Here is a 13,202-nt window from a genome sequence, read left to right as displayed (position 1 = left end):
CCCTAGATGGGATACAGGTATAAGAAAGTCCACAGATTTTTATTTTATTATGTTAATTTTCAAACATGAGTAGAGAGAATAGTGCAGTGAGTTCAAGTAGAGAAAAGTGGAAAGAAGAGTGATCACCTGCGTACCCATAACCCACTAGAATCACTGTTACTTCACAACCACACCAATGTCATCTGTACTTCCCCTACTGTCCACCCCCAGGGAATATTTGGAAGCAAATCTCAGGGGTCTTACTTTCTTTATGTGCATTTAGTGTGAACCTCTAAAAGATGCTGTGAACTTTTCATAATGATGCCAGGTCAGTATGTAAACATGTGCACAATTTATAAATAAGGAAGTAAAATTTCACATAACTCCCTATTTAGGCATTGGTTCTTGGGCTCTCTTTCCAATTGAAATATGACAGGACCCTGAAATGCCTACCAAATTATTATAAAATGATTGTGTTTTGTCTAATGTAAGTTGAGTGTTATACAGGAATTATCACAATTCTCTGCATCATATTTGGTAGATGATGATGATGATGAAAATGGTAGGAGGGATGCCTGGGTGGCTCAGTTGGTTAAGCGGCTGCCTTTGGCTCAGGTCATGATCCCAGGGTCCTGGGATCAAGTCCCACATCAGGCTCCTTACTCAGTGGGGAGCCTGCTTCTCCCTCTGCCTCTGCCTGCCTCTCTGCCTACTTGTGATATCTCTCTCTCTCTCTCTCTCTCCCTCCCTCTCTGACAAATAAATAAAATCTTAAAAAAAAAAAGAAAAGAAAATGGTAGGAAATGATAACAGACACTTCAGTGATACTTTACCATGTGCCACGAACACTCCTGATCCTTCTACATATATTAAACTAACTTAATCCTCAAGGCAATCATATGAAATAGATACTGTTTTCATCTCCATTTTGTAAATATTGAAAACTGAGATATGGAATATTTTGGTATCCTACCCAAGATCTTAAAGCTGGTATGGGATGTAGCTGAGATTTGCCCCAGACAGGCTAGATCTAGAAACTGTCATTTTAAACCACGATACATAGTGCCTCTCTCAGAGAAATAAGCAGATTTCCACAGCCATCTTTCAAAAGTGTGCCTTCCGTAAGTAGATCTATCTGTTTTGGTGAGTTTACCAAATGAGCCAAATCTGTACCTGTTTCTGAAACATTGACCTTCAATAGTTAGCTTAATTTTTTAATTACTTATATTGCTGTCTTTGGACATTATTATCAATGTTACATACATCATTTCATGTTTGCAACCGTGTCATTTCTTTAGGTACACTTCACGTCGGTGACGAAATTCGAGAAATTAACGGCATCAGTGTGGCTAACCAAACAGTGGAACAGCTGCAGAAAATGCTCGTGAGTACATGAAAGTTTCTTTGTCTTTTTTCCAAGACTGACTTTCAGTTTGTTAGCTTGCTTTATAATGCATGAATAAGTGGTATTCTCTTGTAATCAGAGTATTTTTCTGGTCCCACTGTTTGTTGGACTTGACTTTCTACAACATTCATAAGAACTGACAACTGGGAAAATGTTTACATGCAACAGAGCTTGGAAACCTCTTGCCCATCGAGCAGTGTGGGCTTCGACGGTCTCCTTGCCTCCTCAATCTCGTTTCTTACTGAGCAGATGTGTAAAGATAACCTTTCCAATTGTGCGTATATGTGAACTCGTTTCTCCCCACCCTCCATTCTCCTGACATCAGCAATGTCAGAAGCCTCGTTCTGTTCAGCTGAGTCATAGCCCGCTGTATTGGATTCCTCTGCAGCACAGAGGGAAGGAAAGACATAGTAGACCTGGCTATTTTTGACCGTACATAGCCAAAATCTGTGTTCACAATTGACCTTTTATTAAAAAAGCAGAATGACGGTCCCTGGCCTATGTTCACTGTCATACTGAACAGAGGCAGATGTCTTGGACCTCTGGTCCTGAACCATCTTCCTGCCACAGTATAGTGGCCTCGCACATTATGAATCTCTCTTAAGTGTAAAATAAGCACACAAACTCACTATAGCAAAAACCGTGAGGCCAACATTATAAAAGAAAAAGCAAATTCAATGGAGTACACCATCATCGTGTAGCAGACCAAATACCGTCTTTGTGTAATTACTTATTCTGTCATCTGGCTCAGTTCATACTTACTTTTGAAAAGCACTTAGAAGTTTCTGTGTGTCTATAAAAAGGGAACCGCTGGGGGTCTGTTCCACTGCTGCTGCCCGAACAAGGCAGTCAGCCTTGACTTTGCAGGGTTTCTCCCGAGAACAAAGTCTATTCCTGTGAGCAGCCCCTACCTTCTAACTCCATTTCGTTTAAAAGGCCCCTGCGTGCTCGGCTGGCTTGCATTAATTCCCCCCCCATTTCAAGTGGTTTCTCACATGTCTTTGTGTGCAACATTTGTGTGTTAAGCAAGCTCTCCTTTCTTCCCCCTCCAGCGGGAAATGCGGGGGAGTATCACCTTCAAGATAGTGCCAAGTTACCGCACTCAGTCATCGTCCTGTGAGGTAATGGCTCCAGCGCGACCCCCCACCCCCTCCCACTGCCCCCGCCACCCCTGTCTCCTCTGGGTTCTTAACTAACTGTCTGCTGATGGCTGAATGTTTTGGCTTTCTGGGAAATTGTTCTGCCTGTGCTGTTGATCACTGCACACCAATTTTACAACAAAGATAACGGAACAGAGTAGGTTCCATTCACCTACTCGGCCCTGCTTCCATGGGGAACTCCTCAGCACTTTAACTGTCTGCAGGCTGGAAGGGCAGCCAGATCTCGAGGAGCTCCAAGTAATGACAGAAGGCTTAATAACAAATGGAGTCTCTGAGGAAAAGAAGAAAGATAATTGCAATAATATTTCCAGGAAGTACATTCACTTCCCTTATTAAGAAATCACACAGATAGTTCTTCTTTCCAAGAATTTGAGAAGTGATCTATTTCTGTTAAGACTGAGGTGTTAAAAAAAAAAAAAACTGTGACAAGTCCCTGGACAGATGTTAAGTCCATGAGGAGTTGATAACTGACCTTCTGAGAGGAGTAGAGGCTTTTGCGACCTTCTGTGAAATCGTTTCAATTTGGAACACTTTGTGATTCATAAGCAAGTAAGTTTTCTAGGATAATACAACCCCAAGGTTCCTTTCTCACGGTAGGTGTATCGTATAGAAATTGTAGCTCTCCGACCTATATTATCCAGTTTCATGTCGGTCATGAAATGAGATTCCAAAATCTATTCTTTTTGTATTTGGAAACACAGGCTGGCATGAAGGGTCTGTCACCTTTCAGTCATTGCACATTCAGCTCGAGCATAATTATTTGAAGCTGATCCTTTTCATTGCATCTCCCGAGTCTGTGTACTTCGGTGGGAAGAACATATTTCCTACAGATGCTTTTCAAGACTGACAAATGACTTATTGGAACTCATCTAGAAAATTGAATTCGTACCCAGGAGAAGTTGAGGGAGAAATTGCAGTGCCTCTTCCAGACCCTAGTAAGGCTGTCGATCTCACAAGCAAACTCAGAGGCTTTGCTTTCCGAACCTATCAAAGATATGTCTAAGAATTTGTAGTTTGGTCAAGGATATTTTTTAGTGCACCGTGACAGTTGGGGTTTCTGTTCTGTCAGGTTTTGAGCTCCTCTTGGTGGCTTTTTATGGAACTTCAGTGAATACTATATTTCAAAAGAAAACAGAGAGCTACTTCTGCTCCAGGATTCATAGTTTTGTAATTTGTAACCTAGAACACAGACCTTCCAGGGAAGAGAGAATGTCACACACACCTCTCATGTGAAGCATTCTAATATTCTAACATCATAGGTGGTCCTCATACCATTTGTCAGCATTGAAGACATTCAATGAATACGATTGATTTGTGTTTTCTTAGCTAACCAGGGGATATTGTTAGTTATTAAGATATAAGTTTCTCTTGTGTTTTTTAAGTGGTGGAACTAGTTTTAGGGTGGGACCAGTATTACACATACAAATTCTACACTTGAGTCAGAAGAGCCCCCCCTTACCTTCTTTACTTCTGAATAGTAGGAAAAATGATACTCTCCTCCTAGCCCTACCCCCACCCTGTTTGACATTCTGGTGCCCTGGCAGAATTCAAGCCTATGGTTGGACTCTTCCCAGCTAGGGCAGTACTTCCTAAAGAAGGGCTCTCTGGCCACCCGCATCAGTATTCCCCGGGCAAAAGAGGGGAGACCCTGCCCTCACTCTGGCCCAGCTGACTTGCTTCTCAGGGGGTGGCACCTAGAAACCGATCTGCTCATGAGCATTGAGAATGCTCGTCTAAGGGAGCCCGTTATTCAAAAAGCTAACAAGCTCCAGAAGTTTTCTGCATACCTTCTAGAAAAAACAAATGTCTTTTGAGCAGACATGTATATCTCAAAGGTTTCAGAGAACTCCACTAAACCAGAAATGCTACAGTGCATATTTTCTTCCTCTCTTTATGCTTGTCATTAAAGCTGATTTGGACAATAAGGGAATGGAGCCCAGAGAGGACTGTGACTGAGGACGACAGATCTAGGGAGAGTGGCTGTGCCTCCTCGGACTTTTGCCAGAAGTGTAATATTTTTAGAGGCTCGAGGTTATTGTTTTAATCATTCTCCTAAAATGATCTAAAGAATAAAGGTTTCTTCTCTTGTGGATGTCTATCTTTTACCCTCATTAGTAATATTTGTCCTGGAAAGACTCCAAGGTGATTACAACATGAGAAGTTTTTTTTTGGTGGGGGGGGGGTTAGATTTGTTTCACTTCAAATGAGTCATTCAGTAATTTTTGACACTGAGGTACCTAAAAACTATTAAGTACTTTTCAACCTAATTTTGAATAAAAAATTAGGCAGTTGGGATCTTCAGCACAATAAGTGTACAGTAATATTTGTCATTTTACAGTCCTTGTAAAAGGATTTTAATTGGATTTTATTGGATTTTAATATCAATTCCCTTTTCCGGGTCTCACTTAAAGTCAGCCAAGGTTATAGAGTATTGGAGACAGGAGAGAAATTATTAATGAATGACACAGTCATCGCATACAATAAGTGAATCTTCCAACTGCAAAAACTTTTTCATACTTCTGTGAAATCATGCACGTAAGTCAGTATAGCACCTTTACAGCTAAAAAAAAAAGAAAAAGAAAAAACCTCAGAGGAAACGGCTGTCAGATTGTGGTTGTAACTGTTAATGTGAATATCTCTGTTTCTGTGCCAGTGTTCTGTGTTAATGAACCTTGTGTCTTATTTCAGAGAGATTCCCCCTCCACTTCCAGGCAGTCCCCAGCTAATGGTCATAGCAGCACTAACAATTCTGTTTCGGTAAGAACTCTAGCTCCACACAGCAAAGTGTGACAATTCTGTTGGTGCCACCTGCCATGAGTGTTATAGTTCCATGTGTTCAGTGGAAAATATTGTCTTCTGCCGATATACAAGGCTACTACAGCTACAATGCAGTTTACTCCTGGAAAATCTTTTCAACATTTTCTTCTCGTGAAAAAATCCCTTTAATTAGTTAAATTGGAAGAACTGGAGTTCAAGATCGCTTTGGTCATGCTCAGAATATTTGTGTCACCCCACTGGCGCCTCTCTGACTTTGCTCAGACTTCCTTACCCAAAGGATATCCTAAATGGCAATTTATTGAAATTTCTAAATTTTTTTTAATTGGAGAAAGATGAAGAAACTTAAGGATTTTGCAGAGTAGGCATCTGGGTATTCTCGGGCTTTGTAGTTGTCTATTCTGAGTGATATCAGCAACCTGTTTTAGTTTCCGCTATCTACGTTACGAATTGGTGTGCCCTCTGTTATTGTGGTCCGTGCACATATTTTTGTGAATTATAAGCCTTGCCTGGATATGAAAAGCAAAAGGAACTGGCTTCCAACTGCACTTAAGCCACGCTGTTATCACATCTTTAACACAAAGTACTTGATAGTTTGACTTGAACTTGGAATTTTACTTTTTTTTTTTTTTTTCAGAACTATTCATTTTGGAGTATGAAAAGAATTGTTTTTCATTTACTTAAACGGAAGCACTTAAGGTGCAAGCATCTGACCTTTCAGGGTAACAAAATCCTAAGTTGCTGATACTGCTGTAGAACTGTAGCGCGAGTTTTACTAAACGCAGCAGTATCGCTCGTTTGCTGTCCACGTGCCCTTTAAAAACACATCAACTGTCTTCAGTCGATAAAATTGTCCATAATTTAGAGATCATCTCGAACAGAATGATATCAGTAAGAGAAATTATAGGAGAAAATTCCTAACGACCTTTGTTTTTAACTTCCGAATAGGCTACCAATGGAATTCGTTCTAATAGTGTTAACATGTAATACATGGAATTCCTCAAAACCAAATGATTGCAGTGACGAAGTTGAAAAGGGCAACAGCTCTTTTACGTTTGGGGTTTTCTTTTTGTTTCCAATAGGGCTGTTTCACTCACAGTGGCTTTTGTGTTGAAGATGCTGAGTTGTTTCTTAAGAGCACATTTTCTCTCTTGCTTAAACTTACCTGCTTCCCTCAGCTTGCTGCTAAGTGGCCTGGGTTTGACTTTTTTTCGATGACTCAACATTTCTGAGAAATGGAATAATGTCTGTGATCTCTTTACAACTGAAATCTAGCTCATTTTTTAACCATATTGTAACAGAACACACAAATCACCTTGTACTCTTGAAAAGTAAATGAAAATTTTTCTCCTGGGTTGGCTTTATTCTACAGGACTTGCCATCAACTACCCAACCAAAAGGACGACAGGTGAATAGATATCCTCTATAGAAACTTCTCTAAACTGAGCTGCGAATAGCCAGTCCTTTATTAACCCTTTCCATCCCATAATGTCTGCATTTTGGACCATAACATTTAAGCATTGAGAGCTTGTACCATTTCATTTTAACACATTACACATGACTAATTTTCTATAAGGATTTTTTTCCTCACATCTTTGTAGCTGTGATGGTTATTGTAATTTCAACCTGATAACCTTGTGTTAAGGGTTTAAGAATTCAGCCTTTCGGGGTGGGGGGGTTGGTCTTACAGGCCTGCCTCTGGAGTTGGGGAAAAAATTATTAAGGGTCACAAAACTCCTAGAATTCTAAGAATGGCTAAAGCATATGTGCTGACGACCATGTTTAAGCAGTAATTTTCTGAAATTTTAAGGCTTTTTCTTAATTTGTATTTGCTTGTGGGTATCTAAAAGCCATTTACGATGAAAGCTCAGAACATCCTGGCTTTGCATCCCAGTATGCCTCTGTTGGGTCACCTGGGGAAAGTGACGCGCTGCCTATCACCAGCAGGCAGCTTCCGGTGTGCCACCCACTTTAAGAGTATGTATTTCAGGTGCAGAGGCAGAGACCTAGTAATTTTACGGGCTGCATTTCTGACAAGGAAACTTGAACAGAATAATTACACAATAGTTCCAAAGCCTTCAGGTTGGTTTTACAGTGACCGAAACCTTAATACTCAAGTTTAATTTCAAGAGATAGAATTTGTATGGGGAATTTTCTTGGAATTTGGCATCCAAGTTCCAAGTGTGCGTAAATTGGCACCTGACAGAACTCCCCCATAGTTTGTTCTTAAGACCACATAAGTGATGCAACATTAGATATCCATCACCTTATTGAAAGCATTTAGAAATACAGTGATTCATACAGTGCTGCCGTATGATAATCCCTTGTCGTTTTTCTTCTCTAAGAAGAGGAAAATACAGATACAAAGCCAAAATCCTTCTTGAAAGCTCAATAACACGATTAATTTTTAAATGCTTTAAAAGCAGTTTACGTTTCAGTTTATCAGCGGTGTGTAGCCACACCGCCGGCTGTCCTGTAGGCAGTTTACAGCAAGATACCAACACACAGTGCTTGCTGCTTTTGTGTCACGTGCTGCTTTGAGGTTAAAACCTGCCCTGAATGTCTGTGTATATCTGGTGTAAAGGCTGCCACGTGATCGTGACAGATAACATGCCCATAACATCAGCTAAATACATGCAGATTTAAAAATGGAAAGCATACCTCTCTATAATTAGAGACCTAGTCTGTTACAGTAAAAGCAGAAGCTAAGTCTTTATCTTTACTAAACAATTAAGAACAGCAGGGGCTTGAACCTGTACACACCAGAGGCCACCCATCCGTTTGTAGTGGTAGCAGTTCGGTGTCCTATCTCCATGCCTCATTTGGCTTCACCATCTAGTGTCTTGTTCGTATTGTAAGTGTTAGTGTGTGGTTATTATGTTAGAGCTGTTTTCTTTCACATCGCCGTGGCAGCCCTTCTCACAGACTCCTGTTTTATAGATCTATGTAAGAGCACAATTTGAATATGATCCAGCAAAGGATGACCTCATCCCCTGCAAAGAAGCTGGCATTCGATTCAGAGTTGGTGACATTATCCAGATTATTAGTAAGGATGATCACAACTGGTGGCAGGGTAAACTGGAAAACTCCAAAAATGGAACCGCAGGTCTCATTCCTTCTCCGGAACTTCAGGAATGGTATGTTTTTGTTGTTCTGTTTTGTTTTACAATAAAAACAACGCCCCGACCATCCGTTTGTCAACCTGCTACTGTTTTATGGTGTAAAACCTGCTTGTTCCGCTAGCCAAACAAAGTTCAGATTAGTCATCCAAGAGCTCTAAATCCTCAGCATCTAGCAAATTCCTGCTTGGAGTCAGGTCTTGGTTTTACATAAAAGGAGAGGAAAGTCTAGAGGGAGGGAGGCTGAGTGGCTAGCCTCGGGTCGCAGGTCGCAGTCCCCTCCTGGTCCCTTAGCAGAGCCCCCCCATTCCCACATGCTGCGTCTGTCCTTTTAGAACTGCAATTTGTTTTGTTTTAAAGATTTTATTTGAGACAGAGTGAGAGAGAGAGAGCACAAGCAGGGGGGAGCTGCAGAGGGAGAGGGAGAAGCAGGCTTCCCACTGAGCAGGGAGCCCAGTGCGGGACTCGATCCCAGGACTCTGGGATCATGACCTGAGCTGAAGGCAGAGGCTTAACCCACTGAGCCTCCCAGGCACCCCTTCAATGCCACTTTTAACTGAGAGGAAAGGAGTCCCAGATTACTGTATATTTTAGTAAAATCTATTTCTGCCATTGTTACTGTTCGTTTACTTGAGCTATGTTTTGAAAGATGCTGGTGATTTTGCCTCCGTCAGTACTTTAGCAATAGATGACAAATCTAGCAAAGAGATGACTTTCTATCTGAGTTTTGTTTCACGTGACCAAAAATAGCCACCATTAGGCATTGGGGCAGTTTGTCCCCAAATCCTGGAAGCTAGCTAAAAGACCCCAGAGGTACCCGAGTCCACAGACACTGAGAACTGTTTTCTCACTAAAGAGATTTCTCAATTTCCTTTGCGTGATTGCCTCCGTCACTATCCCATGTTTCCAGAAATATTCTTACGTTTAGATGTCAGAGTGGATAAGAATTTCAGGTGCCATCGTTTTCCAAGGGGACTCGCAGGCGCCTCCAGAGGAAGCGAGAGGCAGCCTTCCAACTCGCGGCCCCACCTTCAAGGGACAGTCCAAGCTTTGGCAGGACGGAAGTGATTTCTGAGTCACCTTCATGATGATGTTATTATGTCATTAGTGACATTTACGTCTTACAAAATGTGGTCTAGCCTCCTGCCATATGAACATGTTTTTTTAAAAGACTTATGTGGATTCCAGACCTCTTCTCCCTAGTCAGATCATGTGTAGAAATCCTGTTTCATGGACACCTAGAACTCCCGACTCCTCTGGAAGAATGCTGAGAAATGGCAGTGGAAAAGCAGATTTGCTCCCTATCTCCTGTCATGGGGACTAGGTTATCTGAATCAATCCTCCTGCTGAAAAAAAAAAAAGAAAGAAAGCAAAGTGCTGCAGAAAGTATGTTTTTGAAAATTACCTTAAAAGCACTGAGTAGCCAAAAAGGCATCGGGCAACTCAGTGACGAGCTTTTATATGAAAGCCATTAATCACAGTGATAGAAAATAGAGCAGTGAATTGGCCCATATTGCCAAGAGGACACGTCTGTTACTGAAAACTTTTCTGCCAGAGAACCAAGGTTAAGACCTAACGCCTGTACAAGCAGGGGGTCTGTTAGGAGACCTGCTCCCCCATTGTCAGGCCCGCAGAGGCTCTGCCCTCAGGTTAAAAGCAAGCAGAGAAGTGTGCCCTTGCTGCCCTCCAACATCTGGGGGCTGGAGAGAAGGCTGCCTTGTCACTGAGCAAAGCCGAAGACACAAATAAAAGGAAAACAAAGTTTCCCTGGAAAAGTCGTGGCCGCTAGTCCACCTTGAATAGCTCTGTGCCCAGACATCGCTGGGGACGGCCGGGGGTTTCCAACCTTACACTCGATTTGAGGCCTCTTTTTTTACAAATAGTAGTTCCCTATATCTGTTACGGACAAAAAGAAAGTCTCTGGTAGAGAACACTTAATGCTAGGCCTCATCCTAGAGCCCTTCCTCACCACCACCACCCCCAACATAAACTTTTACTAGGGCAGTGACCAACAAGTCAGAAAAAAACAAAAAAAAACCCACAGTCGCAGAAGAAAACAATTAGGACCAGCCTACCAGACTCAACAGAGGCCCTGCTGAAATGACAGGCAGCAGAAACAAAGCCAGTCCCACGTGATGCAGGAGAATCAGAAGGCAGGGTTTTTAAACAACTGTGCCTATGTTTTAAAATCAGTAATCTTGAAAAATATCTTTAAAGAGCAGGGAAACTGTTAACGGCATGGCAGATTTGAAGAAGAACCAGAAGGAACTGCCAAGGACAAAACACGTAGTAACCAAACCTCAGTGGCCACACACCTTTTAGAAAGGCTAAAATTTTTCAAAAGTTTTCACCAACAGGTAAACAGATGAACAAATGATGGAGTGAACTACTGACACCCACAATATGGATAGGACTCAAAATCATTCTTCTGAGTTTCCAGGCAGAAAAGAGAGAGAGAAAAAATATACTGCATGATTCTATTTATATGAAATTCCAGAAAACTATACTGACATCAGTTGGCCTGGGGATCCAGAGGAGAGAGGGAAGAATGTACACAAACAGCAGAAGTGATGAAGCTGTACACTTCAAACATGTTCAGCTTATTATGAAAAAAACTCAGTAAAGGTACAAAAACTGAAGAGGGAGAAAGGGATTCTAGCTGGGCTGATGAGGAAGGGCCCCACTGGGCACCATGTGCCTTGAGGCCTGAGTCAGACACTGGAGGTAGAAGAAGGCATTCCCAGCAGTGAGAAAGACTTGAAACAATACTATCAGCCAGACCCAGAATCTTGGTTCATGGGTGTCCTACCAAGTGACATTTTTCACATCCCGTCAATGAGAAATCAGTCGTTGGTGGACCCAGATGCCTTCTTTATGCTTGTTAAATTTCATCGTGCTTGATGAGGCACACCAGTTAAGTCCTTTGATATATTTTGAGTCCCTGAATGTGTCATCCCTCCCCTTGTCTACCAGACCCTCGTCCAAGTGAGCAATAAAAATGGTAAGCGTGTGTTTGAAATTTCCCTCCAGGTTGACCTAAATCCTACCACAGTTTTCCTGCACTTACTGAGCTAAAAGAAATAGCAGTCATTTCCTGAGTGGCTGGTGAAGACCGGTTTCGTTCCTCTGTCACTGCATCCCATATAGCCACACCACAGATTTTTACTGGGAACTTTTTACTTTTATTCCTTAAGCTTAAAAACACGGGATGTAAGATAGTCTATAGACTGTACCATGAGCTTTACGGAGTCAGGATTTTGTCTCTTTTAACCTGTCAAAAAGTCCTCAGTTTTGTTTATGCTTCCAAAGATCCTGTGCCTCACAGAAGCCGTAGTTATGGCTACAGCACGGATTGGCTTGTGCTGGAAGAATCCCCAAAGCGAAGGCTTCATCAGTCTCCTCTGTGTGCCACTTAGGTAATATGCAAAGACTGACTATGATGCTGTTGCTGAGCGTTCACAGTATTTCCCAATAAATGTTCTCCTCCTAACCAAAAAATAAAAGAATACAAAAAAAAAACCTCAATGAACAAGAGAAAATAAGAGACTTGAAGGAGAAAGAACCGTTCTCAACTCATTTCGTGATACCAGCATTACCCTGATACCAAAATTCACAAAAGGCAATTCAAGAAAACTACAGACGAGGCTTCCTCATGAACACAGATGTAGAAGTCCTCAGCAAAATATTAGCAAACTGAATCCAGCAATATATAACAAGGATAATACATCTTGACCCAGTGGAGTCTGTACTGGGAATGTACAGCTAGTTCAACATTTGAAAACCAATCAAGCCAATCCACTGCATTAATGGACTAAAGAAAATCCACATGGTTCTATCTGTAGATGCTGGGAAAGCACTTGGTAGAATTTAAAATCCACTCATGATTAAAACCCTCACAAATGAAGGGACTTCCTTAACCTAATTGAGAGCATCTACAATAAACCTACAGCAAACACTACTGGAAAGGAAAAAAAAAATTCTGCTGGTGATATATTTCTGTGTGTAGAAATTCAAAGGAATCTATAGATAAACCATTAGAATTAATATGAAAGTTCAGCAAGATGGTTGGTATAAAATCAATATACAAAAATCAATTTCTATTTACCAGCAAGAAAAGAGAAAATAAAAAAAAAATTTAAAGATTTATTTATTCATTTAAGAGAGAAAGCACTTGCATGCACAAGCAAGGGGAGAGGGAGAAGCAGGGAGCCTGACATGGGACTCGATCCCAGGACCCCAAGATCATGACCTGAGCAGAAATCGTGAGTTGGACATTCAACCTACCAAGCAACCCAGGTGCCCTGAGAAAATAGAAATTTTTTTACATTCCATACATAACACCACCTGTATCACCTGTAAAGTATCTTGAAAAAAAAAAAGTTAAATTTGACGAGACCTCTAGATCTAACTATTTGGAGGAAATGCAAAAGATGGGGTCTTACTAAAGACACCACAGGGATGAAATCAGAAAAATCCAGAATTGGAAACTATAGGACAACCAACCCATTTTTACAGCAAATAAATTATGAGAAGGAAAAGGAGAGAGGGAACCTATAGATTTAAGAGAAACTTAAGAATATTTAAGGAGGGAATGATATAAACTTGGATTTGTTTCAGAATAATCTAGGGTGGATAAGTTGTAAATAGTACAAGCCAGGAGTTAGTAAATGTTCAAGCTGGGTTGTAGGTATTTGAGGTTCATTACTTTCTACTCTTGTGTATGTTTGAAAATTTTTAAAATTACGAAAAATTTTTTAAACACCA

At 41.1% G+C, this 13,202-nt stretch overlaps 1 protein-coding gene across 5 annotated transcripts in view; it reads left to right on the top strand.

Annotated features, from left to right (window-relative positions):
• The window catches only part of LOC111150467 (calcium/calmodulin dependent serine protein kinase), a 117,531-nt gene that overhangs the window by 80,296 nt on the left and 24,033 nt on the right, over positions 1 to 13,202 (top strand). For 2 of the 5 annotated variants that reach the window (XM_022507940.1, XM_022507936.1), the window contains exons 10-14: positions 1,278 to 1,363; positions 2,437 to 2,505; positions 5,233 to 5,301; positions 6,692 to 6,727; positions 8,260 to 8,456. In XM_022507940.1, coding sequence (XP_022363648.1) covers positions 1,278 to 1,363; positions 2,437 to 2,505; positions 5,233 to 5,301; positions 6,692 to 6,727; positions 8,260 to 8,456 — 457 coding nt within the window. The remainder of the gene's footprint in view (positions 1 to 1,277; positions 1,364 to 2,436; positions 2,506 to 5,232; positions 5,302 to 6,691; positions 6,728 to 8,259; positions 8,457 to 13,202) is intronic. The other 3 variants (XM_022507938.1, XM_022507937.1, XM_022507939.1) reach the window with 3 other exon arrangements.

Source organism: Enhydra lutris, unplaced genomic scaffold (assembly GCF_002288905.1).
Source record: "Enhydra lutris kenyoni isolate GAN:26980312 unplaced genomic scaffold, ASM228890v2 scaffoldscaffold23, whole genome shotgun sequence".
NCBI classification, from domain to species: Eukaryota; Metazoa; Chordata; class Mammalia; order Carnivora; family Mustelidae; genus Enhydra; species Enhydra lutris.
Note: the sequence above shows the minus strand (reverse complement) of the source record. Positions and strands in the feature narration are given on the sequence as shown.